The sequence below is a fragment of the Fusarium oxysporum genome, chromosome IV (genome assembly GCF_013085055.1).
Source record: "Fusarium oxysporum Fo47 chromosome IV, complete sequence".
NCBI classification, from domain to species: Eukaryota; Fungi; Ascomycota; class Sordariomycetes; order Hypocreales; family Nectriaceae; genus Fusarium; species Fusarium oxysporum.
The window spans coordinates 4,268,481-4,294,660 of record NC_072843.1 but is presented as its reverse complement, the minus strand read 5'-3'; the positions used below and the strand labels follow the sequence as shown (position 1 = coordinate 4,294,660).

At 49.5% G+C, this 26,180-nt stretch overlaps 9 protein-coding genes across 9 annotated transcripts; 6 read left to right on the top strand and 3 right to left on the bottom strand.

Moving 5' to 3' along the window:
* Window positions 1-431: 431 nt before the first annotated feature.
* Window positions 432-2,375, top strand: FOBCDRAFT_292524 (uncharacterized protein; the record flags this gene model as incomplete). The annotated part of the gene is made up of 1 exon (XM_031178072.3): window positions 432-2,375. The coding sequence occupies one exon, from the start codon at window positions 432-434 to the stop codon at window positions 2,217-2,219; it is 1,788 nt and encodes a 595-aa protein (XP_031043959.2). The 3' UTR covers window positions 2,220-2,375.
* Window positions 2,376-2,385: 10 nt separating this feature from the next.
* Window positions 2,386-3,548, bottom strand: FOBCDRAFT_292522 (uncharacterized protein; the record flags this gene model as incomplete). The annotated part of the gene is made up of 2 exons (XM_031178074.3): window positions 3,397-3,548; window positions 2,386-3,346 (listed from the first exon to the last, which is right to left on the bottom strand). The coding sequence occupies exons 1-2, from the start codon at window positions 3,483-3,485 to the stop codon at window positions 2,386-2,388; spliced, it is 1,050 nt and encodes a 349-aa protein (XP_031043961.2). The 5' UTR covers window positions 3,486-3,548.
* Window positions 3,549-4,134: 586 nt separating this feature from the next.
* Window positions 4,135-6,151, top strand: FOBCDRAFT_222090 (mannosyltransferase putative-domain-containing protein). Its single transcript, XM_031178075.3, has one exon. It carries the CDS (start codon window positions 4,472-4,474, stop codon window positions 6,005-6,007), a length of 1,536 nt encoding a protein of 511 aa, XP_031043962.2. The 5' UTR covers window positions 4,135-4,471; the 3' UTR covers window positions 6,008-6,151.
* A 246-nt stretch (window positions 6,152-6,397) lies between these two features.
* Window positions 6,398-7,677, top strand: FOBCDRAFT_222089 (uncharacterized protein). Its single transcript, XM_031178076.3, has 3 exons — window positions 6,398-6,733; window positions 6,781-6,858; window positions 6,905-7,677. The coding sequence occupies exons 1-3, from the start codon at window positions 6,472-6,474 to the stop codon at window positions 7,438-7,440; spliced, it is 876 nt and encodes a 291-aa protein (XP_031043963.2). The 5' UTR covers window positions 6,398-6,471; the 3' UTR covers window positions 7,441-7,677.
* On the bottom strand, window positions 7,677-11,795 carry FOBCDRAFT_318862 (Hydantoinase B/oxoprolinase-domain-containing protein). Its single transcript, XM_031178077.3, has 2 exons — window positions 8,579-11,795; window positions 7,677-8,532 (listed from the first exon to the last, which is right to left on the bottom strand). Exons 1-2 carry the CDS (start codon window positions 11,684-11,686, stop codon window positions 7,720-7,722), a joined length of 3,921 nt encoding a protein of 1,306 aa, XP_031043964.2. The 5' UTR covers window positions 11,687-11,795; the 3' UTR covers window positions 7,677-7,719.
* A 132-nt stretch (window positions 11,796-11,927) lies between these two features.
* On the top strand, window positions 11,928-17,351 carry FOBCDRAFT_239364 (uncharacterized protein; the record flags this gene model as incomplete). The annotated part of the gene is made up of 11 exons (XM_059610249.1): window positions 11,928-12,076; window positions 12,400-12,908; window positions 13,202-13,483; window positions 13,568-14,257; window positions 14,789-14,823; window positions 15,015-15,151; window positions 15,289-15,608; window positions 15,649-16,070; window positions 16,131-16,640; window positions 16,792-16,876; window positions 16,948-17,351. 11 exons carry the CDS (start codon window positions 11,928-11,930, stop codon window positions 17,349-17,351), a joined length of 3,543 nt encoding a protein of 1,180 aa, XP_059464765.1.
* Window positions 17,352-17,861: 510 nt separating this feature from the next.
* On the bottom strand, window positions 17,862-19,355 carry FOBCDRAFT_239363 (uncharacterized protein; the record flags this gene model as incomplete). The annotated part of the gene is made up of 9 exons (XM_054704349.1): window positions 17,862-17,959; window positions 18,030-18,130; window positions 18,218-18,296; window positions 18,382-18,493; window positions 18,561-18,668; window positions 18,730-18,847; window positions 18,903-18,985; window positions 19,055-19,152; window positions 19,223-19,355. 9 exons carry the CDS (start codon window positions 19,353-19,355, stop codon window positions 17,862-17,864), a joined length of 930 nt encoding a protein of 309 aa, XP_054560324.1.
* Window positions 19,356-20,102: 747 nt separating this feature from the next.
* On the top strand, window positions 20,103-22,195 carry FOBCDRAFT_133285 (amino acid permease/ SLC12A domain-containing protein; the record flags this gene model as incomplete). Its single annotated transcript, XM_054704348.1, has 7 exons — window positions 20,103-20,204; window positions 20,270-20,385; window positions 20,454-20,557; window positions 20,627-20,730; window positions 20,806-20,902; window positions 20,962-21,024; window positions 21,096-22,195. The coding sequence occupies 7 exons, from the start codon at window positions 20,103-20,105 to the stop codon at window positions 22,193-22,195; spliced, it is 1,686 nt and encodes a 561-aa protein (XP_054560323.1).
* A 1,987-nt stretch (window positions 22,196-24,182) lies between these two features.
* On the top strand, window positions 24,183-25,933 carry FOBCDRAFT_181709 (major facilitator superfamily domain-containing protein). Its single transcript, XM_031178081.3, has 3 exons — window positions 24,183-24,519; window positions 24,567-25,577; window positions 25,628-25,933. The coding sequence occupies exons 1-3, from the start codon at window positions 24,289-24,291 to the stop codon at window positions 25,847-25,849; spliced, it is 1,464 nt and encodes a 487-aa protein (XP_031043968.2). The 5' UTR covers window positions 24,183-24,288; the 3' UTR covers window positions 25,850-25,933.
* The last annotated feature ends 247 nt before the right edge of the window (window positions 25,934-26,180 follow it).

Here is a 26,180-nt window from a genome sequence, read left to right as displayed (position 1 = left end):
CAAAGCTTCAACGGATAATTGACCTCCGTCTTCCGGATCACCCTGGCCAATCGATAATGGTTAGTCGATGTTCCAGGGGTGAGGCAGAGCATCTCCACTTAGCACAAACGCTAGCGTGTACATTGCGTCACGAAAACATCGGCAGCTTCAAGCTTGAGCTTGACCATTTCTGATCGAAGCCACTGAATCTTGTTTTTCTACGAAACTTCCCTTTCTCTGATTGATCAAAGTTAATCACGTTGCTACACAGATCGACTCATTAGCGACGTCACCCTTGGTTTGGGATCGATTGATCTCCCTTCAAAATCCCCGAGATCTGCTACTTTAAAAAGAAAACATCCCCAAGCCACGTCGCGACCTGGTCTAGCGGATTCACTTCGACTTGCTTGTTGATCATCATCTGCAACAACAGTCTTTCTATTTTATCGAAAATGGCCCACGCAGGCCTCGTCCAGACCAGTTTGATCTGGGTCGCTTATGCCGTCGCTGTCGTCCTCTGTTTCGCAGCAGCTATCATCACAACATTTACCTGGCAAACACCCCGCGAACGTTCCGCCGTCGTCAGCATTGTCGCCATCATCAGCTTGACTTCTCTACTCGCTACGGTTCTACTACTCCCTGTCGACATTGCCCTCGTCTCCGCGACTGCCTCTGCAACACTGGGCGCGAAGAAGGACTGGGCTACTCCCGAACGCATCGACAGTATCCTCTACACTCTCAAGGTCGTCTACTACAGCTTGTACAGCTTCGATGCTCTCCTCTGTCTGATCGTTATTCCTTTCGCCTACTTCTGGCATGAGGAGTATGACGAGATCGAGGTTGAAGAGGAGGGCCGAACCCTGAGCAGCCGCTTCTTGGCTGCTGCCAAGTACACTCTCTTCTTCGTCGCATTCGTCGTCGTCCTATTCTTACTCGGATTCTTCGTCCCTGCTGCCGGCGACAGCTCTCAGTCGCACTGGGATCTTGACTACTTCAAGAAGCTCGTTGCTCAGAACCATGGCGAAAAGGCGCTGACTTTTGCATTGGGCCTTCTGCTCACCCTCGGCACACTGCTCTACGTTGTCTACACCGGCGCCGGCCTTGCTCTTCTCCCAATCTCGTTCATCAAGGCGGCACCTTCAATCTCGGCTCCTCAGCTACATCAGACAACTGCTTCCCAGCTTGAACAGAACCGCGAACGCCAGCGACAGATCGAGATGCGCAATGCTGGCCGACAAGAGGGCATGTCTCGAAAGGATCAGCGCGAGCTCGATGCTCTGATTAGAGAGGAACAAACCCTTGTCCGACGTGAAAGACTTGCCGCTGAGGCTCAGGGTGAAGGTCGCAGCAGAATCTACCAAGCCTGGCTCAAGGTCTGCGCTGTCTTCCGCCCCATCAAGCTCCTTGGTGGAATTTTCCTCCTCCTTCTGTCCCTCGTCATCTTCGTATCAATGCTCATCACTGGCATTGACAAGGCCAAGAACTCGGTTTGCAAGCAAAAGTGCGGTTACATCCTTGGCCAGATCCACGTCTTCCAGCCCATGAACTTCATCTTCGTCAAGTCCGCCAAGGCTTTCCCCGTCGACTACATCCTCATGGCTCTTCTGGTTCTTTTCTTCTTCAGCAGCTCCATCTCTGGTATTGCCACAGTGGGCATTCGCTTCCTCTGGGTCCGCATCTTCCAGATCCGCAAGGGTCGAACAGCTCCTCAGGCTCTCCTCATTGCGACTGTCATGTTGGGTCTGATAATTTTGGCCACCAACTACGGTATCGCTATGTTGGTTGCTCCTCAGTACTCTACCTACGGAACGCAGACTTTCTGCGCCAACGAGCCCGAACATCCTGGAGATCAGCCAGACTGCAGAAACCACAAGGACATGATTCACGCCTGCTCCGAAGCGCTCAAGTACAAGCACGCCAAGGACGTCTGCACACCATCAGTCATGTCAACATTCCTCAACCGCATCACAATCACATGGCCTTTCTTCGGTCTTGTCGACTTCTGGGCTCAATTCGCCTTCCTCGGCGTTTTCCTCGTCGTCTTTGTCACAGCTCTCTTCCGCACCCCCAAGCTCAACCTTTCTCAGATCGACGAAGAAGCCGAGGCCGATGAGGAAGAAAGCCTCCTTGCCTCTACAGGCCGACGATTCGGCGCAACATGGCAGGATGTACGAGGAAAGCCCAGCAGCTCAGGAAACGAGTCTGCCAATAACGGCAACGGCTCACAATCCGCTGCTTGAAGTTCACGTATAAAATAGTATGAGTGAGTTCAGATTGATGCGGGCATCTTGATTTTGGCACGGCAACACGGTGGTTCGGAGTTTAGTTTCGCAATATTTGGGTATCTGTTTTTAACACGCAAGGAATGGCAAATGGTGGTGAGGTCTAGCTTGAAATTGAAATGGTTTATGCTCCCAACGCTACTTTCTTCTTCTTTTCCTTCTCCTTCTTATCTTTGGTGAATTGTACAGCCTTGTGACTCCTCTCATCGAAGCCAGCTTGTGGTCCCCGATGCATCTCGTACCAGCATCGTGTACAGTAAACGTCATCGTCACAGCCTGGACATCGCACCGTTGCGTCTTCTAGACAAACGGTACACCAACTCTCCACATCGTCATCGGTGTAGTTCGTCCGTGAGGTTAGACGATTCACCGGTTGGCCTGAAGGTTTGGACGTAGGTACCGACGGAAGGGCGAGGGAATCTTCATTGGGAGATGGTGCGCGTAGAGCAGCGAGGCGGGCGGTTATGTCATCTATATCAGCACTTCCAGCGCGCTTTGAGGAAGGAATTTCGGCGAGATCTGAAGGAACGTCCGGAAGAGCGATATCTTCTGTTTTAGAAGTTGTTTGTTCGGGCTCAGACTCAGATTCCGAATCGGGAGTCTTGGTCTTTGCGAGGGCTGCTTCGACTTCTGCTTCGTCGCGGAAGCGGGCGATGACTTCATCGACATCTTTGTTCATAGCTTCGCCATCTGAATCATCCGAATCATCATCCTTCTTATCTTTATCGTTTTCTGTATCCTTTGGTATTGAGTCCGCGAGTTGTTCTAGAAGTGCTTTGACTTGTGCATCGTCTGGTTCAGGGTTAAAGCCTTCTTCGGGTTGTACATCGCCGAGTAGCTCTTCTAGAGTTTGATCGTCTGTTTGGAAGATGGAATCGTCTTCTTCATCTTCGAGTTTGGGAGATTCCTTCTTTGTTATTCTTTCTGGTTGGGGTATTGGCCTTGATGGTGGTTGGGTTGTCTTTGGTGCTGTTGCTGGTGCCGGTGAAGGTTCATCGCCACGGTCTCGTAGGGACTTGAGACGAGCGGCTAGTGTATCATCTCGAGTTGGTTCTTTTTTGCGCTCAATGAGATCAACCTTGATCCTAAGGTAGTGTTAGTTGGGGTAGATATCTGAGGTCTGTAGGTAATATACTCTGTTGATACTGGCTTCTCTTGACCTGCGCTGTTGCCCCTAAGGGCATTTAGGCGGTCAAGTAGGGACTTATCGAGATCTTTAGACATAACGTGTGAGCTCGGGGGGCTGAGAGTGAGTCTGTATGATGGAGCTATGATGGGTGATGTTGTTGATGAGATGTTATGATGAAGCGAAGTGAGCTTCAGATGGTGAGCTTCAGATGAGGATGGCGGGGGCGGGGTTGTTTGCGCCCAGGCTTGGCTGAGGAGTCAATTTGAGGCTCAACTCTGGGCCTTATACAGGGGAAAGTATAGCCATGCACGTCACGATCTTTATTAAGCGAAAAAGAGCGGACTTCACCAAACATTCAGCCCTATGGCCTACCCAGGTGTCATAGAAGGACGGCATTCACGTCAATGTGGTGCATGTGCGCGACCATGCGACAAACATCCCTGCCCTCCACTGCAAACATCACATCACATCCAGGCACTGCATTTCCTGCCTCAATAACGCAGGTAAATACAGTACAGAGTCGGTTCCGTCCCCTGTCGCATCAATAGCCAAGTTGAACCACGCGCTGGGTTTCAGTCACTTCAGGAATGGAATTCATCCTGAAGGATTGTGGTGCGTCAAATACGAGATGGTTTAGATGAAGATCACCCATTGACTGACGACATACCTACGACCAGTCAACTGATAAGACAAGTGAATGCCTCTACTATGTTCGATTTGTCGTCGTCAAAGATCATGGAATGCATTGATCATAGTCAATTGCCGATGCCTCTCTAATCTAATCGCTATCTAAACGCACAGAGGCACGTACACGCGTCGCAGCCAAGACTTACGCATGCTCGGAACGTGGGCGGCGCCAAAGTTTAAGCCTCTGCCGTGCATCAGCTATTTTTGCCCATCAGTGCCTTGATTAGCGGCCTGCCATGGGTCCATGCAGCTGAAAATGGAAAATCCATGTCTCTGATCCCTTGAAGTCAATAAGCGCTAGAGAATGTAGATTCCAAGGTGACGTGGAAACATAAACCAGCAGTCTTCCTCTTATCCTTTCTTTTGCTGTTATGTTGCTATTCACTTCTTCACAATGCTTACAATGCCGTCGCTGCGTCTGAGCGCAAAGTCAATACAGATCACAGCAGCTATCGCGTCGATATGGCTCTTCGTCGGCGTTCTTTATCACTATCGCGATGTTTCTTTTTACACCCCGAATAATAATTTTCAGAGTACTTCGAAACCGAGTTCGAATTCGCGCAGTGTTGAATCGATAAAGCTTGGCGCACGATATTTTCTCGATTATCCATTGAAAGACGAACCGAAGGCGAATTTTGGAGAACTTGGACAACGGACGGAATTGTTGCGATCTTGGATTGAGGAATTGGAAGGGCGAGACGACAGTCACGAGACGGCGGAACTTGTTGGACAAATTTTGGAAAAGCAGTTTCCTTGGCTCAATTCGAAGCAGGTTGTTTCGCCGCCTCTCGTCGATATCTACGATCGTCTTGGTCTTTCGTACAACAGCACAAGTGTGAAGTCTGATAAAGCACCAGCTGGAATCGTTATCCCCACGGGCGAAAAAACACTTCGATTTGCATGCCATCTCGTCGCAGCATTGACGCGCGTCCACAAGACTACCCTCCCCATTCAAGTTGTATACGCAGGAGACGATGATTTATCCGCTGTTGGACGAAAAAAGATCCAACAAGCTGCTGATGGAGTCGAGATCGAAATGCTCGATGTCCTTACTGTTTTCGACGACAATACACTAAAGCTCGCTGATGGCGGCTGGGCGATAAAACCGTTCGCTGCATTGGCTAGTCGCTTCGAGCAGGTCATTCTTCTCGATGCAGATGCAGTATTCTTCCAGGATCCTCGACATCTTCTTCTTCAAAATCGGTTCAAAGAGACTGGTGTACTACTCTTCCATGATCGATTGCTCTGGAAGAATGGGTTTGCGGATCGCCAGGATTGGTGGCATGATCAGATCAAACATCCCGGTCCAGAGACGGAAAAGTCGCTTGTTTGGACGGAACGATACTCTGAAGAGGGAGATTCTGGTATTGTTGTGGTTGACAAGTCCAGGCTTGACGTTCTGCTTGGACTCCTCCATATTGGATGGCAGAATTCGGAGCGGGTGCGTAAAGAGGTTACGTACAAGATCACGTATGGCGATAAAGAGAGTTGGTGGATCGGTTTCGAAGCTACAGGATCCAGATACGCCTTCTCGCCTCACTACGGCGGCATTGTCGGGTGGTTAGGTCCAACAAAAGCCGAACTCGACGCCGCAAAGAAGGCAGAAGAAGAAAAGAAACAAGAGGACAACAAGCGCGATGACAAAGAAGAAGTCCGCGTCTGCAGCTTCGTCATCGCACACGTTGACCAAAACGAGAAACTTCTCTGGTACAACGGCGGTTTACTTAAGAACAAAGCCGTCAACCAAACAGAATTCGAAGTTCCGACGCATTGGATGATTGATCAAAAGTGGCACAAAGGCGGAAGCAAGCAAGCAATGAGTTGCATGGTTGGAACGAAAGCGAGTGCATTGACGAGCGGAGAGAAGGTTGTTTTAGCAAAGTCGATACAAGTAGCGAAGGACATGGATGAAAAGTTACATTTGGTCTGATATGAAAAGACTCGTATTATGTATGTGTAATATTATGAATGACATAGAACGTTGAACAAGGATTCGAGTGTTTTGTACAAGAACTGGAGACGAGTTGGCGGGTTGAGAGAGCATCGGAGGTCGGAACCGCGAGATGATCGACATGAAGGATTATGGTCCCATGTAAATCTGCAACGGATAATTCCTGAAACGCGTGTTCATGGTAAAAGACCGTTGAAGATTCCGGACCCGGTTCATGTCTTCGGCGCCGTTTCATAGAGTTCGGGACCGTCTCACGCCACCGCGCACCGGACATGTACGAATGTCCGTATAGAAGACCGTAAGACCGTTGGGGGAAGAAATGAGTATAAAAGGACAAAACACGTCACATAAACAAAAATTATCTTTATTACTGTATAAACCAATCAATTCTTTATTCAACTGGGATAGAATTAATTCTTTTATTTGTTTAGTCGGACAACAAAATGGCACTTCGTTTACCTCTTCGAACTCGCCCTGCACCGCTCATCGCAGGACTCACGGTTGGAGCAATTGGCGTTGCAGTCTGTTCGAAAATGATGTTTGGAACAGCCTCAGCGGAATCTCGTGAAGCGAAGAAGATTTTCAAAGGGGGATTTGCGTCGGTTAAGCTGCCGTTGCATAGTTCTGAGGATGAGACGCATGATACCAAGAGGTTGCGGTTCAAGCTGCCTCAAGAGACTGCTATTTCTGGACTCCCGTTGACTTGTGAGTATACTGCGCAAGGTATCTGGACCACTGCTGACTGAGTATAGCTGCTCTGTTGACGTTCACATGGCCTGAGGGATCTTGGCTTCCTACACCGAGACCTTACTCTCCCATCTCACCCTCTGGTAAGCCACCCGCCTTCCAACTTGAAGTAATTACTGACTTGGGTAGATGAACCCGGCTATATAGAACTCATGATCAAGAAATACCCCAACGGCAAAGGAAGCGGCTATCTCCACTCCCTCAAACCAGGCGACCAACTCTTTATCCTCACCACCCTCCCCGGCTACAAATGGAAGCCCAACAACTTCTCGCACATAACCCTCATCGCCGGCGGCTGCGGCATAACACCGATCTATCAACTGGCCCAAGGAATTCTGCGTAACCCTGAAGACAAAACTCGCATGACTCTTGTGTTTGGCGCAAACACGGATGAAGATGTTCTGTTGAAGAAGGAGCTTGATGGTTTTGCCAAAGAGTTTCCAGAGAGGTTTAGTGTCAAGTATACGGTTAGTAGACCGAAGGAGGGATCGGAGATGAGGAAGGGGAGGGTTGATAGGGAGCTTTTGGAGGAGGTTGTGCCGAAGGGGACGGAGAAGGTCTTTGTTTGTGGACCGCCGGCTATGGAGGAGGCGCTGGTTGGGAAGTGGGGAAATGGTGTTTTGGGGGAGCTGGGTATTGAGAAGGGGAAGATTCACAAGTTTTAAAAAGGTGTTGTAGAGAAGAGAGTATGACTGGTGAAGATTGCATGGGGTTGGGGAGATGAACAGTTATCCCACGCTGATCAAGGTGTATATTAGGAGTTAGAACGCATTGTACAAGCACTTCTCATCTTCATATTCGTACTTGCACGATCAATTCTTTTGGAGAAATGAGATAGAACTTTGAGTACATGGGAAGACCGTGATGGCTCAAGTTCAACCAGAGGCAACGATGAGGGTGACAAGGTAAACATACAATTGCTAATTCCAGTTTTACAGAACTACCTAGTTTCCAGTAGCAATACTATGCCTAACTCCCAAGCTACCATTAGTCAAAAGCGATCTCGAATCCCTCTCCGGCACAGCAACCTCATCCTTCATCTCCGAAGCTGACCCATAGCCTCCACCACCAGGCGTCAGAATGATAATCCTATCACCTGTCGCAAAATGCGACGTCTTTCTCGGTCCCAATGAAACCCGCCTCATAGCTCCTGTCACAGGATCTTTCCTGACCCAAATATTCTGCCCCCTCTGACCCTCTTCTCCTCCCTCAAGACCATAAGGCGCCGTGACTCGTCGATCCGTAAGAACAGAGACCTGTAGAGGCATGCGGAACTCCATCTCTCGAACACAGCCATCACCACCCCTCCACTTTCCAGCACCGCCACTACCATTCCTTATAGAGAACTCATGCAGAATAACAGGATATCTCTTCTCCAAGATCTCCGGATCCGTAATCCTCGTGTTCGTCATGTGCGTATGAACAGCACTGGCACCATGCCAACCTAACCCAGCACCAGCACCTCCACAGATGGTCTCGTAGTATCCAAAGCCCTTGGTGACTTCACCGGTAACGGGATCTGTACCGCCACAGCCGAAGCTGAGGTTGTTCATTGTTCCTTGGGAGGCGGCTGCGGCGTTGAAGGCGCGGAGGACGAGATCGGCGATCTTTTGGGATGTTTCTGTTGTGCAGCCAACTGTGGCGGCGGTGGGGGAGGGAGAGAGGATGGTGTTTTGGGGACAGACTACTTTGATGGGCTTGAGGCAGCCCTGGTTGAGGGGGATGTCGCCTTTGGAGATCATGGAGCGGAGGCAGTACTATTGAAGTTTAGCTATGGCCAATGATTGAAGAAAGGAAACTTACCATGATGACGGAGTATGAGCATGTTGGTGGCGCATTGAGGTTACCAGAGTGTTCGGGTCCAGTACCCGTAAAGTCAAAGACGGCATCTCCAGTCTCTTTGTCGATGGTGACCTTGAGCTTGAACGGGATACCATCATCGTTATATTCCGTCGCTTCAAGAACACCGCCCTCATGCTTCGCAGCAAATTGTTTAAGAAGATCCCGAACGGACTGGGCTGCATTGTCCTGAATAGCATGCATGTAAAGCTGAACGACAGGCCAGGTAAACTCCTTGATAAGAGCTCGAATCAATTCAATACCCTTTTGGTTGGAAGCGACAGCAGCCTTGAGATCAGCGATGTTCTCAGTCAGAGTACGAGTACCGCTGCAGCCGGGAAATGAAGCAGGTTCATCATAGAGATGCTTAATAAGACCGGCTTCATCGAAAACACCCTCGTTGATCATCTTGAAGGACTCAATAGCGGCACCTTCTTGCCAGAGTTCAGTGGAGTTGGGAGGCATGGAGCCAGGGACGATACCGCCGATGTCTGCGTGATGGCCACGGTTGGCGACGAAGAAGATGATCTCCTTGGGGTTCTCTTCATCATCGAACACAGGCGTGATGGTGGTGATGTCGGGAAGATGAGTACCACCAGCTTGAGGATGATTGCTGATGATGACATCGCCGGGCTTCAATTCACCAGCCTTGTATCGTTGAGCCTGATAGGCGATGGCTGTGCTCATGGAACCAAGATGACTAGGGACATGAGGTGCGTTCGCGACAAGACCACCGTCAGCAGAAAAGATGGCGCAAGAGTAGTCCAATCTCTCCTTAATGTTGACAGAGATCGAGGTCTTCTCCATGGTATGACCCATCTGTTCAGCGACAGTCATGAAGCGATGTCCGAAAACACTGAGTGTAACAGGATCAACAGTCTCAGTCGCAACATTCTGCTTCTCAGCCTTGTCAACCTCGAGGATGACATGCTCGGGAAGAATGACACCCTTGCTGAGATGATCGACGACAATGGTTTGAGTCTTGTCGATGATCATCGCAGGACCGGTGATGTGAACGCCGGGACTCATGGACTTGAGCTCATAAACGGGAGTTTCGGTCCAGCCGTGATTCTCGAAGAAGATTTTTCGAGAGAAGATGGGTGTTGGGACGGGAGTTAGACCATCGGATTGGTACTTCTTGAGCTCTTCGAAGGGGCTGGAGATGTTGAGAACGCGAGACTTTCCTACGCTTCGAACTCGAACGTCATCGATGAGGATGTTGCGCGATTGAGAGAAGCCGAACTCTTGAGTATGTCTGGCAGTAAATGCGACGCCTGCCTCGCCAACGTTCTCTGATACAGGGATCATGAGAGACGTATCGCTTCCCTGGTAGCGCATGTTGAGGAAGTACTCATGCTCAGTAGTCTTGGCGTCGAAACCTTGAGACTCAAGACCCTGGGCACCCTTGGAAGAGAGAGACTCAAGACGGGCTTTGATCTCAGGGACGACTTCTTCGGAGAAGGTGATAGCGGAAGGCTCTTGGTTCTCAACAACGACATCGGCGAGAGCCATGCCATAAGCGGACAGGATACTGGAGTAGCAAGGGATGATGGCTCGCTTGATACCAAGATCTCGAGCGATGAAGACAGCGTGTTGACCACCAGCACCGCCGAAAGAACCCAGATTGTGGCTCGATGCACCGTATCCGCGACCTTCACTGAGTGTTCGAATGGGTCGTGTCATTGTCGCATTCGCAATGGCAAGGAAACCCAATGCTAGAGTCTCGGGTGTGAATGGCTCACCACCCTCCTTCTCCTTGTTGACGATCTCTGTGAGAGCAGCGAACTTTTCTCTCACAACATCACGATCGAGTCGACGGGGGAAGAAGTCGGGAATGATTCGTCCGAGGAGGAAGTTTGCATCTGTGACAGTCAAGGGACCGCCTCTGCCGTAACATGCAGGACCTGGATTCGCACCAGCGCTGCTGGGACCGACCTTGAGGAGTCCGTTCTCCCAGGACAGGATCGAGCCACCGCCTGCAGCGACTGTGTTAATGTCAAGTTGGGGAGTCTGGATGGTCACTTCGGCCAAAGTGTTCTCAAAGATGTGTTCCAATGCACCCGAGTATCTTGCGACATCTGTACTGGTGCCACCCATATCGAAGCCCAAAACAGGGGTGCCATCAGCATCGTCGTAGCAAGTCCTCGATAGACCGACGACACCTCCAGCAGGACCACTAAGAACACCCCTCAATCCGGTGAACTTGGACCAGCTTGTAAGTCCACCGTCAGATTGGCAGATGAGGAGCTTGTTCGCACTCTCATCTTCCAACTGGCCCTTGAAGTTCTTGCGGAATCCGTCCAGGTAAGCGAACGTCATTGGTGTAAGGTAAGCGTCTGCGACAGCCGATTGACTTCGCGGCACGTACTTGGCCATGGACTGCAGAACTGAGGAAGCGGAGACTTTGAAGCCCATTTCCTCAGCGAGCTTTGTGACTTGTAACTCGTGGTCGGGGTACGTGTATGAGTGCATGAGGCCGATAGCTAGGTTCTTGAAGCCTTGAGCTTTAAGTTCCTCAAGGTCTGCGCGGACAGCATCAAGATCTGGTTTCTTCATGATCCTGACAACTTCTCCTGTTTGACCAACGACAAGCGCTGGATCCGAGGAAACATCAATTGGGCCATCTGATGGAGCTTCGCTTGCGCCCTCAATGGTGACTCGTTCATCAATCTCCACGACAGTTTCGTAAAGTTGCTTCAAGCGACGAACCGAAAGATCAAAAAGATCAGGTCTCGCCTGGTTTCCGATAAGAAGAACATCCCTGAAACCCTTTGTGGCAAGGAAGGCTACGCGATCACCCTTTCTTTCGAGAAGGGCATTGGTAGCGACTGTAGTGCCCATGCGAATGGACTCAATCGGCTCAAGATCTAATAATGAGCCCTTGGGTATTGTTGTGTCTAGGGCGATCTCTAAGATCTGGCGAATGCATTCTGTGGGAGCATCATCATACTCATCAGGACATACTGAGAGGATCTTAAAGACGATATGCTCTTGTCGACCGGGGACTTCGGCCCATGCATCTGTAAAGGTGCCACCACGGTCGATGGCGATGCGGATGCCTTGAGATGACATTGTGAGGATGAGGATGAGGTTTAGGGGGGAAATAGAGTGTGAATGATGGGAGAGAGATTGAGATGAAGATGATTTGATGACATGGTCAAGCTTGGACGACTTGAAGCTGTATTATATTAAACAATCCGGGGTACATATCGCCCACGCCTTCAATGTGTAAGTGGAGTGGATTCGCTATCATCGCCTCCAACACCGGTATTGGTCAGAATCTGCTTAATCATCGGCAACTCCAACAAAGCCGATGAATCTGACCGGCAACTTTGGACTTACCGGTTCATCCCCACCATCCATCCTCGGTATCATCAACGGCAAATACAGTCGATTACCCCAGACTCGGACCCGCATTGTCGAAGAGTTTGAGATCATTCCATTACTCAACGATTTGCAAGGGTGATTCAATCGAAATGAGCACGCGACGTCCAAGAAGATTGCTTGCTGCGTGAGATGCCCTTCTGTTTTGTTGGCTTGTGATGATTGATCTGATTGTGAAGTAGTTGCCATCGATGCCACTCTCAGAAAATCAAGTGTTCGGGTGACAAGCCTTGCCAGTCTTGTAAGTCGACAGGCAGGGCGGATGAATGTGAGTTCCCCGCGAACAAGGAACGGAAGATACCAATTGCTGAGAGGTAAATACCATTCAAATTATCCTAAGCCATCCTGACATGATCTTGAATCATCTTAAAGTTATCATAACATACTAACATCATGTTCAGTTACCTCAAAAAGCTCGAAGAGGATAGCAGACAGCTTCAGGCCATCACAACCCACAACCAGACTCCAGAAACCAACCCGACATTCACTCCCTTCGATGACCAGGAAGTCCAAGCTGATGCCCCTCCGTCTCTTTCAAAAGAAGAAAGCAACCTGTTCAATCCACTCTTCGACCGACAACCCGAAAAGCCCATCCATGAACGATCCTCAGAACCAGGCTTCATCGGCGAAGCCTCGTGTGCTGCCTTCAGCAACAGACTTCTATCATGTCTCGACGATACCTATACCCCATCGACAGCTGGCCTGTCAAACTATCATCGAATGAACACATATGGGAGACTGCCAGTAGATCAAGGACCGGAATTTCCAGAACGGATGCACGTCAAGTTGCTTCTTAACGTTGCTAGACGATTCATTGGGAACTACCATCCACTGTTTCTGAAAGTTACGTTCATGAAAGAGATTGATGCTGTTTATAGAAGGGAGGTAGTACCATCAGCGCTATGGCTGTGTAAGTTTTATGCACTCATGGCCTTGGGAGAGATATATACACATAGAAGGGGAGTCGGTGATAACAACAGAGTGCCGGGAACGAACTACTATGTCAGGTCGGTCAACTTGCTGCAAGAGAATCAGGATCTTTATGAGGAACCTTCTTTGATGCAGGTCGAAGTTCTTACACTACTAGTAAGCCTCATTCCTTACCACTCGCCAGTTGATGTCAACTAACTATAGACCACCATCAGGCCTGGGCATCAAACATACTAGGTCGCATACGGACAGCATACTGCTATAGTGGAATAGCTATGCGTCTCGCTCAAAGTCTCGGCATGCACAGATCTGCATCAAGACATACCACGCTCACGCCTGTTGAACGAGAGAGTCGAAGGCGAACATGGTGGGTGCTTTACTTCTTCGACCGGTTTTCAGCATCAAAGCTTGGCCAACCTATCACTGTCCGAGACGATGATATTGATGTTGAGATGCCAAGCATGGATGGTCTGACAAAGGACGAGATGGCGGAGTTTCTTGACCCGCAAAATCTCATTACTAATATTAAGCTTGCTAAGATCATTGGAAATATCTGTAAGTCGTTGCTCTTCTGCCTCTTCCTTCCGTCGCGTTGCTAATATTGGCGTGTAGTGACACATATTTATGGCATACCCAAAGCTACGAACGGTCTCTATATACAGCAAGTCCATGGCATCTTAAAACAGCTTCGAGAATGGCACGACGAGCTACAACCAGACATGCGCGTCAAAGAGCGAGGTACTCCTAGACCCGTCGCAAGCCTTCACCTTGCGTACAATCAATGCATTATACAAACAACCCGCCCCGTTCTGCTTCACCTGTTTAAGACACAGTTTCAGCTAGGCAATAAAGCGAGAGAAGATGCATTGCCACGACAGAATTTCTCTTCTATCACTCTTGCTTTAGCAGAGAGCTGTGTCAATGCTGCGCAAGCATCAAGCCGTATCGTGGAAGGCCTCTTCCTAGATGGTAGCATTGCGACCTTTGGATACTGGGACGCACATCACATATTCTCAGCAGCTATGATTCTCATCATGTCAGCGGTCATGAAACCCACAGCCGTTAACTCAGATCATCTTGAGACCTTACTGAGTGTTTTGCGATCCCTGAAGAATGATGGAAACATCCCAGCCGTCGACTTCTGTGAAAGGCTATCAGACATCCAAGCCCGGGTGTTGAACCTGAGGGCAACAGGTCGTTTGGACGGCATGTGCTTCGATAGACCCCCGATGATTACCCATACACCCAGCTCTCTGCCAAAGGAAGTTCCACAAGCTCAGGACCAAGCTTTCCAAACACCAATGAGTATGGATAATGGCTCTGGGATTTGTGAGTCTGCAATTATTGGCTACGAAAACGTAGATATCTTGGGTAATCCTCTTATTGGCAGCTTCCTAGATGGAAATCAAGTACAGTGGTTGGATGTGTTGTTTACTGAGGATGGAACCCTGAGGGAATTTGCTTCTGAGATTGAAGAACCATTCCTATTCAGATAGTACACAAATGATATAATGTCCTCGGTGACATTCAGTCAGTAACCATCAGTATACTGATTGCCGTATTAACACTTTGGGATTCTGAAAGCCTCTCGTTGTTGTGCAACTCTACATACGATGTATTTATTTTACTACGTAGCCATTCTCGAGCGTGGTGATTATCCGCCAGCTGAGTTGGTAAACCAGTCATTTTCTGCCGACAACTCATTACTCCCAGTCTCATGAATGGTGGTTCGCCGTAGACACACAGGTAGGCTACTGATATCCTCTCTTGCAAGCATAGCTATTGCCATATCCTTTATCAATTGTATATTAGGGACTAGTTTATATCTTATATTTTTCTACTTTTATAAGTATTTATAAGCTTCAGAGTTTAAAATTTCTATTGATTTAATATATGTGAGTAACTTCTTAACTTTATAGGTTTATATAGGCCTGATCATTAGTCACTTATCTTACGGATAATGCCTTAGAGGTTGCGTTTTACCAACTTGACGGGCCGACGACCTTATCTTATCCTAACCTGATTCGATTGAAGTCACATGTAAAGGCAGAAACGTCCAATTGAGTCGCTCCGAACCTTAAATTAGCTCCGACTCTCAGCTCGCTTCGACAACTGCTACACTTTGATGCAACTGGGCAGTTGCCTCGAAGATGCAAAGATTCCAGGGACGCAATGCATCGGCTTGCTACAACTGTCATCGCCAAAAGGTCAAATGCACTGGGGGTGAGTGACAGCTGGACGCGCCTTAATGGAACCTCGGCCAGATGATACCATACTGATGCTCATGCCTGCGTAGAGCAACCATGTCAGCGATGCTCGAAGGGTCAGAAGGCTTGCGTGTACCCTGAGACTCAAGACAGTATAATACCCATGCCGGAAACATACCTACGGAACCTGGACCGCTCACTGAACGAACTGACCGACGCAATCCGCACGCATCGGTTTCACCATGCTGACCCCATCTCAGCTAGCAATCCTTGGACTCATGATCGGAGACCCGTTACTCAATGCCATTCCCAGCCAGAGTACTCGGCTAGACGAGGTGCTCCCGATTCGCTGGTCGAAGATTCGACCGTGGAGGCTTTCATCCGCAGGCTGCGTGAGGCCGTGGGCCAAGAAACCAACCACGCCACACCTATCCCACCACGAGATCACGGAGAGGAGAGATCAGCAACGTTGCGTGCGTAAAGACCTCCGTTTCTTCCCCAGAACTTAAGCAGTGTCTGACCCCGATCCACCTTCAGTGAGCAGGGAAAGCCTGTCGCTGCCCCCGTACGAATACGCAACGCAGCTAGTGGCCAGAGCAGAACAAGAGTTCGGTGACTGCCACACCTTTCTTCGCAAGTCGTTTTTAAGGCGGTTTCATGCCACATACCGTGGCCAGCAGTCTGAGACCTATGATAGGAAATGGCTATGTCGCCTCTTCTTCGTTTTGGCGCTCGCGGAATGTACAACAACCACTAAACAGCCGATCCAGCTTACCTCAGACAAAACAGTGGTCCCGGCGACCCAAATGGAAGGGTTTGCTCCATCAGAAAACATGCTGTCTTCTGGAGTGGAGCTTTTCGAGCACGGCCTCTCGCTGCTCAACATATCCTATGAGGAACCCACCGTCGACGATGTGGAGGCTTTGAACTTGGCAGTAAATGACTCTCCACATCTTCAATGAGGCTCAAAGTGATCTGACTGTTGCGAAATATAGTCCCACTGCTGCTACATCCTTAACCGCCGCATGTCTGCCTATGCGTACGCCGGACAGAGCGTACGACTAGCCCATTGCTTGGGACTGGATCATCCAGCACCTACGTCCCTGTCCAAACTGGAGCAGGAACACAGGAAGCGGGTCTGGTGGACTGCTTTCTGTGTGGACCGAATGATCAGCACAGAGCTTGCTTTGCACCCTGCATATACTGGTCTTGGCCAAGAGCTTGGCTATCCAGACTCTTCTGGCTTGACAGCTGAAGAAGAGGAAGAGTTCTTTGACCCAGTCTTATTGACAGCATTAATTAAGTTATGCGAGATCAAGACAGATGTTGTGAACACTGTCAGTCGGCTCAAGCATAAAGATATCACAGAGCCATATCAAGTCTTGCGTCAATGTCTACAAGGATTAGACCGATGCGGGAGAGAATTGCCCGAGAGAGTGTTTTCTGGGGGCAGCTCGCTCCCAGAGAACCGCATATGCTCGTCTCTTGCGCTGCGCTACCATCAGGTATGTTATCATATGCCTTTTCCTGCCCCAACTCGCAAACCCCACTCTCATGCGTGTTCACCAGTGTTATATTATGCTTCTCCGGCCTATCCTTCTACATCAATTCACGTTTATGCTCCGTAACAAAATAGTTGTTGCACTATCTGATGAGCTTTACACTATCAACAACATTTGTCTTCAAGCCGCGCGAAGCAATGCCCGAATTCTGCTCGAGCTGGCCCAAGCAGGAGAGCTCGGTAAGTGCATCCTCAAATTTAGCAGCGACAGTGGAGAAAGCCTCATTAATAACTTATTGCTTCCACAACAGTGAGGTACGGCTATTGGGACTCAGCTCACCTCTTCTCGAGCCTCGCTATCCTCACTATCGCTCAATCCATGCGCAACAATCAGCCCGACGCCTTTAGCTGCACCAGAGAGGACATGTCGCGCGACGCGGACACGTATAGCAAAGGGCGGAATGTACTCGTGCACATGGCGTCCACAGGGAACATGGCATCAAGGCAGCATCTCAGCATGCTTGAAGAGGTCGAACGTCACGGCACTGTTCTGTCAGCGCTGACGGCCAGGGACGATGCGCTGCCGGTGGCGTCATCGTCGTCGGGAGAGGTGACCACGGAGATGGAGCTGGATTTTGAGTGGTGGGCGTCGTTGAGTAGCATGTCTGCCGAGGCTGCTAGTGGTACTGGAAGCGATCCATTTGCTTTCCTATAATCGAGTTTTGATCTGGAGTAGGTTGGCTTGTCGTGCCACTACAGCTTGAGGGAACCCGGCCATGCCGAATGACTTGGGTTTAAGGATGTAACTTGACAAATATCATGATCAAATAACTAGCTGCCGAACCATCTTGAATTGTATTCATTGATAATCTTGCTACCTTGTAGGAGCGCCCATAGCATGAGTGCGGATATTGTTCTCCATGGTATCCTATTCTAAGAAGTGAAAACTGAAGCTTGAGTTGTGGAATACCTCGAATTCTGGTCTTAAGTCCCAGTCTCTGCCTTTAAGAGCCATGACAGAGTTGTTGGGGCCAACATCGAGCATGAAAATGGGACTTGTGCAAATTAAAGTGGCATGAAGTTAAAGAAAGTGGAGTGTGCAATTATCCTTGCTGACAAGGAGGTAAGGTATGTCTGCCTCTCACAAGGAACCCCCTGGAAGTACTTCCTCCAACTATAGATTTGCAATGGGAAAGATAAAATATATGTCTGCATATACATCAAACTATTTGCTGAACTTTCCCACGCCATTGGTGTCAACATGCAAAAGTTCGACCGGGTCCTGATGGTCTCCTATGAAACCAACACCGCCAACGGCTTTATCTAAAGAGAAGACTCGGGTTAGCTCAAGATTCCATGCCGGATACTAGTTACTGGGGCCCCTAGTTCTTACAGTAGCCGGTCAGCCTGAGGATGTCATCAGGAAAGCTGCGAGCAGTTTCAATAGGAGTGGACAGAATCTCCTGCTGGTCCTGGCGGTAGAAGTCTCGTTGGCTATGGAAAACATTGGTCAGCAAGACAGATAGTCAGTCACGGCAGTCAGCTAGCCAGCTGACACTGCCGTTCAGTCAAAGAACTTACCCGAAGATTGCGAACAAGGTGCGCACCGCGTCTGGGTCGGTCTTCTGGCATTGGTTCGTGCCGCCTCCATGATATGTTGCTATGAGTAGACATTTCGCATCAGCTTACCAGTTTTTCATGCAATTCGCTACTGCCTGGGACACCAAGACCGAGAAACTACTTACTGCCGAGCGTGAAGAGAGCTGATCCTGGCTCCATCTCTGCGTACGTGCATTCCTCGACTTTAGGGGCGCGATCAGGACCCCACAAGTGGCTTCCAGGAATAACGGCGGTAGCCTGTATGTCCCATTATCGCGTCAGTTAAAGTGATTGAAGCGAAGAGGAGCTAGGGCGTCCAACTTACGCCGTTCTTGTACGTAGCCCTCGAGCCCGCAATCAAGCAGCCGACCATGGGGGTGAAAAGGGGGTTCTTTGGGTCATGCAAGCTGCCGGTGCCGTAGTTGACGTCGTCCTGAATCTTGATCAGCGACAATGGAAAGAAATGGCAATTGGGAAGTCAAACACCAGCTTACCCTGTGTAGTGCTTGTCTCTCGGCCCCCGGGACCAGCCGGATGGCGGCCGTTGAAGACAGTATGTATCCGCTCTTCCTGGTTGTCTTGTTTGCCCCGTTGAAGCCCACGAACTCTCCGCTGCAGTGGTCTCTGATTTAGCTTCAACACCGGAATTTCGTTCAGTAGACCTTACTTTAAGAAACGAGCCATGACGCCCTGCCAGATATTCAGGCGAATGATCTTGATGATTTGCTCTGGCATCTTGGCCAGGAGACCCTACATGCATCGCTCGTATTAGAATTGCACTCAAAACTAGATGAAATGCGCGTGGTGTATTGTACGCACATAGGCACGCTGGGAACCCTCTGGGAAGAAGTCATCCCCAAGGTCCTTCTGCGCGGACTTGGGGTCATACATCTTTCCACCAGAAAAGAATGGTTCGACTTTTGAATGAATTTGTTAGCACACCGTGTTTTTGCCAATCAGGGGTGGTCATCCAGCTTCAGAACTCACTTGCACGCATTGAATCATTCAAGAGCTCGGGTTCGAGGAAGTTGGACACAATTACACCACCGTCTCGAGCTATAGCTTCCAAGATCCTGTCCAAGGGCTCAGAGGCGTCAATGGTAGTGAGTCTGGGCGCCATTGCTAGTTTGAGGAATTGGAAAAGATGGGTATTGAGTATTAGAGAGGGAGAGGGACGAGGAGGCAAATATGGTCAAAGAAGTTTCAGCGCCTCTTTTAGGAACGTCGATGCTACGACTTATGCCATCAGGTTATCTCTACTTGACGCTTTTATAACTAAAAATTCACAATGACCAAATCCAGTAAATTTCAAAGGCGGGCTGTGTATGTAGCTCCTGAGAAGCGGGCGGCGTGATATGTCGGCGATGCGCCGTAGCTGCCGACGTATAGAATCTTTACTGTGATTGGATGTGCGCCTTGGATTGAACCCTTTCTAATCTAGCGTAACCCAGATCGATCTGAACCAGGGAAGGGATCCGCTCATCGGGACCCACCGCCGTAGCGGCCGACGGTGGTCAGCTTGACCAGTATAGGAGAACGCTCACGATAGGCAAAGCGATCCTTGGCTTCAATCTACACATCCTGGAAACGTCCCCCACAGACTACCCTAAGAATATCAAGTTCGTGGCATACGAACTTCCATTACGGCCGATGTCTGGCTAGTTAAGCCTTAACCGTAAGGCGGTAGCCCAGTGCAGTCCAGAGTGTAGATTAGCCCAGTCATCCCTTTCCTTCTCTTGTTGCCGCGAGACATAAAAGGATTATGTGCCGCTCGCTATAAGTTGTGATCCTCTGCTTCAATCACAAACGTTCTACCGACTGAAAACCCCGACCCTCCAATACCTCTTACATACTTGCGTGTAGCACAATGGAGCAAACCCCAAATTCTCCTGATATCGTCCAGGACATCAACAAGAAGGAGGATGGCTCAGCTTATCAAGAGCGTGTATCCATAAGTAATGGGCAAATGGTAAGCCTACCCTCGTCTTTCATCGACTTGAGTCGGCCTGTCTGACAAAACGACGTTGCGTAAAGAGCGACAATATGGCTCCCAACACGGACATGGAAACGGCGATCCAGCATTCAGTCAACCATCGCAAGTTGAACTCGAGGCAGATCCAGCTGTTTGCCGTCGCCGGTGCTATCGGCAAGTAAGTCATTCTTCCTCTGAATCACACATATCAGCTTTGCTAACGGGGAAACTTCTTTACTGTTGCAGCACCCTCTTCGTGAGTATCGGCAAAGGCCTTCTCGCCGGGCCACTCGCTCTACTTGTTGGCTTCCTCCTTTGGGGCTCTGTCATCTTCTGCATGGCGCAGTGTCGTAAGGGGCTCCCATGCGTATCTCAGCATGCTTTTGGGCCTACATGCTGACTATGTGTGCTCGGTACAGAGATCGAGATCGTGTCGCTGTTGCCCATCGATGGCGCTCCCATCCGCCTCGCTGGGCGCATGATCGACCCAGCCGTCGGAGTGGCTGCCGGATGGAATTACTTCGTGAGTCTCAGTCTGCTTTCATTAATCATGGGGTCCTCTTCGACAAGGTCACAAGATACTCATAGTGTATTCTAGTTTGTGATGATCTCATACGTCATGTTCGAAGCGACTATCATAAACACCATCGTCACCTACTGGGGCTACGGCCAGTCGCCTGCCATTCTCATCTCAGGTATAGAATAATGCCTACTCCGTGGTGTCGATCGCCGTCCTGAGCTGACATTATGACAGCCACGCTGCTGTTCTTCTTCTTGATTAACGTGTATCGAGCTGATCTCTTTGGCGAGTTTGAATGTAAGCTATCCCCCTTCTTGACTTTGCTGTTTCTGTTCTTGTTGTACTGACCTCCTCTCCCCCGATCTCAGTCTGGGTGGCATTCGTCAAGATCCTCCTTGCCATCGGTCTCATGCTGTTCACTTTGACTGTCATGCTGGGCGGGAACCCCATGCACGATCGTTTTGGCTTCCGGTACTGGCAGAACCCGGGGCCGTGGGTCGGCAACACGGCGCCGACACGCCTGCAGTCATTTGTCAACGGAGTCAACGTTGCCGGATACTGTATAGGAGGGCCGGAGTACCTCTCAATGGTGGCCGGCGAGTCCAAGGATCCCCGACGCGTCATTCCGCGCGCCTTCAGGACCATCATCTACCGCCTGATCATCTTCTGCATCGGCGGCTGCATCTGCGTAGGCATCCTCGTGCCGTCCAACGACCCGAAACTGACGGCAGGCACCGGGGGCTTTGCGGGCGGCTCGCCATATGTCATCTCCATGCAGCGCCTTAACATACCCATTATGCCTTCTATCGTTACCTGCTGCCTGCTGACATTCGTTGTCTCCGGGGGCATCAACTTCACCTTCAACGCCTCGCGGGCTCTGCATGCCCTGGCACTGGACGGTCAGGCGCCAAAGTTCTTGCGCCGCCTAAACAGGCACGGTGTTCCGGATATGGCCGTCATTGTAGTCATCCTGCTCTCTTGCCTCGCCTATCTGGCATTGGGGTCTGGTAGCGCGAAGGTGCTCAACTGGCTGTTGAATTTCAGCACCGCATCCGCCATGTTCTACTGGACCATCATGTCTATGACATGGATCCGCTTCAACTCCGCCATGAAGGCACAGGGCATCGACAGGAAAACCTTTCTGCCCACCGTGTCACGATGGCAGCCCTTTGCGGGATACTGGGCTTTCGGCTGGTCGTTTCTCTTCCTTTGGATTCAGGGCTACGCCGTCTTCCTCCATGGCAACTGGCAGGTGTCGACCTTCATCTTCAACTACGGCATAATTGCCTTTGCAACCGTGATTGGCATTATTTGGAAGCTCGTCAAGCGCACTCGGTTCCATCGCAGTAAGGAGATCGACCTCCATTCGGGGCTCGACTTCTTCGAGGCCTTGTCGGATCATTACCGCCGCGAGCGCGAGGGTGCACCGCAGAACCTCAAGGACAAGGTCTTGGCGAAGCTGTTCTAAAGATCTCAAAACGCTTTGATGTTTGTTGGTTCCGGCATACGCAGGAACTCGGCCTTTTGTAACCTCACACAGCCTTGTCGAATCCCCTTAGGGAGTTGCGGAGGCATTGGCCCAGTTGTTAGGTAGATGAATAAATTTCGCAAGTTAACCAGTCTTTGCTGGATGAAAGGAAGCATAAAATCGCTAAGGCATGGGGCGAGGCAAATGAGGATGAGAAAGGGGGGCATCGTAAGCAGTTGTGGCTTAAGCAAATGAGAGTCGACACGATACAGGAGGTACTCCTTTGGGAGTCAACAAACCTCATCCCTACTATACCGCACGATAATTAAATGCGGCCGTTCACTAGGCCAGTATCAGCTTAGACAGATCCTTTGTTTCAGGGCGAGCAGATTAGCCTTGAGCTTCCAAGATTGCTATTCGACACTGGCTCGCTAGATTACTGAGTGATATGCTTAGCTTTCCGCACGGCAAGACAGAAATTACCGTCCCGGGTATTCTTTCGCTGCACGGAATAAGAGAGAATAACATTGCTAGCTGACCCTCGTCGCAACTCACTCGAGATTTCATTTGCCGAGAGTCCCGGTAGCTCACCACCAACTCCTGCCGGAAGTTCTGCGATGATACTCTTGTTGTTGGACGGCATATCTCGCTTGGTCGGGCACTTAGAAATCACGATACTAATGAAGCATGATGTGACAGCAGAGGGTGGATATCAAGAACTCGGATCTAATCCATTGTTTTTCCAGTCCAGCATAGACCCGAATGACAGACTTTGCCACTTCTTGGAAGATTTCATCACTGTTCTTGTACCTACACAGTCCTGCTGTTGAGAGGGTTGAATTCTAATTTCTACCTGTCTGTTAGATGGGAGGGACAACGGTATTTATATCCAGTCTTCTGACCTGTGAGTCATTGCCTTAGAAATTACTCTTCAAATTTAAGAAGGTTCATGTATAGCTTTATGGTTTTGTGTTACCAATGGATCAGGGCCAGGCTCTCGCACACTCCAAAGCTTCATGATGGTACTTCGGTACTAGAAGATATGACACCTTAAGACACTATAGTCAACAAAATTTGAGATACATATTCTTGAATACATTTTCAGAGATAGCATGGCAGCCCCTTAAGCGCCACAGCATGGCATGGTTGACTGAGACCTTAACCGTGACACAGGGACTGGCTCAGTGCGGGATCACAGAAAGATCGATAACGAAAGTACCATGTACGCACTACGCAGAAGAAAATCTCCATAATCTTTAAGTTCCTAATCATAAGATGATAGATCAGGAAAGATACGATGTTTGCTGCTGAGAGCCGTGACTGAAAGGTTATCTCTCAAACCCCAATTTAGAATATCTGGGAATATTTTCAAGATTAGTATTTAAAACATTTGATCTGCTAGATATAGGATGAAAATGGATGTCATATGCATGGATGCAATCGAGGCTTGAAAAGGGTTGTGTAAATGCGTAATGTCTTATCTTCAGATAATAGCGCAGCCCAGACGCCGATCATTAACGTTCCATCATTGTTCCATGCATTTACAGTGGATCCGAATGATAGCAGGTCAAGATAAGTGGTGCTGAATACTGAGGCGTTGATGGCAGATTCCAAGACACGAATTCCATCAATCAATAAGCCAGTAAACATCCTCTTGATGGCTGTAGATGAGAGCAAGTTTGAAGCACTGGATGAAGATACCGATAGTACGAGGTAATTTCTCAATAGCCGAGCTGAACAAAAATGACGTCTCACGGCATTTAGTTCTAGAAGCAGCCCGGCAAGTTAAAAGTTGCCGGTTCCCTGAATCATGCCCCATCGGCAAACCCCTCACCAACCGACGCCAGCTCCACCAAGACAGGCAGGTCAACCAGCGATCCCCGGCCCCAAATCCCTGCCATGATGATTCTGGGGTTACAGCACGAGATAGTTCTTGTTACCAAATACAAATCCCACTCCAAGATCCGGGGTAAACCTCCGTGCGGAGATAAGACTCCTCGTTCTTAAATTGACTGGGTCCCATCCCTCAACTTCTCTCCATCATCACCATCTAAAACTCATCCGACAATCTTGGGTTCAAGAGATTCGCCACTATGACTTCAAAGCCGGATATCCTTCATGACAAGGAGATTGAGGAGCAGCGCACTGTTCAAGATGAGATTTATATCGATCCAGTTGCTGAGAAGGCGCTTTTGCGAAAGCTTGATATGTGGATTGTTCCACCTGTGATGCTTCTCTACCTTCTCAGTTTTCTGGACCGTGTGAATATCGGTAATGCGCGACTCTATGGCATGGAAGAGGATCTGGGTTTGGTGGGCGATCAGGTGAGTACCCACCGATGAAAACTTGATGACTATACTAACAGATGCAGTATCAACTTGCGGTTTCGGTTTTGTTCGTCACGTACATCGCTTCTGAGCTTCCATCGAACCTCGTCATCAAGAAATTCAGACCCTCGCGATGGATCGCCTTCATCACCACAGCCTGGGGTATCGTCGCCACACTCACTGGTATCGTACAAGACTTCAAGGGCCTGGTCGCATGCCGCGTTATTCTTGGCGCGCTTGAAGGCGGTCTCTTTCCTGGTCTTACGATTTACCTCACCATGTTCTATACCAAGCGCGAATACGCGCTTCGCATCGGTTATCTCTTCGTCAGTGCCGCCATTGCAGGTTCCCTCGGTGGGCTGCTCGCTTATGGTATCGGCCACATGGACGGCGTTGCGGGATTACGAGGCTGGCGATGGATTATTATCATCGAAGGAATTCCGACATTCGTCCTAGGAATTGCTGTTTGGTTCTGGCTTGCAGATGACCCCGATTCAGCTCATTACCTCACCATCAACGAACGCGAACTCATCGATGCACGAATGCGACGACAAATTGGTCACACCAAGTCTTCGGATCAGATGCACAAGGCCGATGTTTACGCTGGTCTCAAGGACTGGAAGATCTGGCTTTTCTGCATTGGTCAGTTTGGAGGAGATACTATTCTCTACGGATACAGCACCTTTTTGCCAACCATCATCCGTGGACTGGGAGACTGGAACAATGCTCAGGTCCAGGCCCTCACGATTCCTTGCTACGCTATGGGGGCGATTACCTACTTAGTTGTGGCATGGTTCTCTGATCGAACCCAACGACGAGCTGTTTTTACAGTCATCCTTGGCCTTGTTTGCGCAATCGGGTACGCTCTGCTCGTCAGCCCAGCTCCATCGGGAGTCCGCTACTTTGGTTGCTTCCTCGCCGCGATGGGACTATATGTCATCGTCGGTTTGCCTCTGGCTTGGCTTCCTAGCAACAACCCGCGTTATGGAAAGCGTACTGTCGCCACTGGTCTGCAGCTCACCATTGGTAACTCTGCCGGAATCCCAGCTCCATTTGTAAGTACAGCCCATTCCCTTCCAAAGAGTCTCAGCTAACCCGACATCAGTTGTACAAAACTCACGAGGGTCCCCGATTCGTCAAGGGTCACGCCGTTTCTATGGCCTTGGTCGCCATGTCTTCATTGATCTATATGGCTTTCTGGGCTTGGTTCCGTCGCCAGAATAAGAGAAAGGTAGAGGGTAAGGAGGATCACAGGATTCAGGGACTGACTGAGGAGGAAGCTGAGGAGCTTGGAGAGCACAACCCAAGATTTCACTACACCTACTAAGAGGCTTCTAAAGCCAAATCCAGTTATTCTGGATATTTGTTTAACTATCAAGATTTTGCTCTATATATATTTGTATTCTTTCAAGTCAGAAAAGAAATAACCGTGTAACCTCTACATTACAATGCGGCCCGTTTAAGCCCATGGTGGCTATGGATCTGGGGGGCCTCAATCTTTTCTCTTCGGCCAACCAACTTGCTTATTTCAACTGTCGGCTACGCTGAGCGACTAACAAGCTAGGTTCACTTATTGGTCAGCCTTTTGGTTCTGCCTAAGGCTTGTTTCTAATAAATCTCAATGAGGCTGTGCCATTGTCTGATGTCTTAATTTGGAA

Coding starts and splice junctions, on each gene's coding strand:
- FOBCDRAFT_222090 (XM_031178075.3), top strand. CDS start 4,472: ATGCTTACAATGCCGTCGCTGCGTCTGAGCGCAAAGTCAATACAGATC.
- FOBCDRAFT_222089 (XM_031178076.3), top strand. CDS start 6,472: ATGGCACTTCGTTTACCTCTTCGAACTCGCCCTGCACCGCTCATCGCA. Junction 6,734..6,780: donor TTCTGGACTCCCGTTGACTT/GTGAGTATACTG, acceptor GACTGAGTATAG/CTGCTCTGTTGACGTTCACA. Junction 6,859..6,904: donor CTCTCCCATCTCACCCTCTG/GTAAGCCACCCG, acceptor TGACTTGGGTAG/ATGAACCCGGCTATATAGAA.
- FOBCDRAFT_318862 (XM_031178077.3), bottom strand. CDS start 11,686: ATGTCATCTCAAGGCATCCGCATCGCCATCGACCGTGGTGGCACCTTT. Junction 8,533..8,578: donor GCTCATACTCCGTCATCATG/GTAAGTTTCCTT, acceptor AAACTTCAATAG/TACTGCCTCCGCTCCATGAT.
- FOBCDRAFT_181709 (XM_031178081.3), top strand. CDS start 24,289: ATGACTTCAAAGCCGGATATCCTTCATGACAAGGAGATTGAGGAGCAG. Junction 24,520..24,566: donor TGGGTTTGGTGGGCGATCAG/GTGAGTACCCAC, acceptor TAACAGATGCAG/TATCAACTTGCGGTTTCGGT. Junction 25,578..25,627: donor CCGGAATCCCAGCTCCATTT/GTAAGTACAGCC, acceptor ACCCGACATCAG/TTGTACAAAACTCACGAGGG.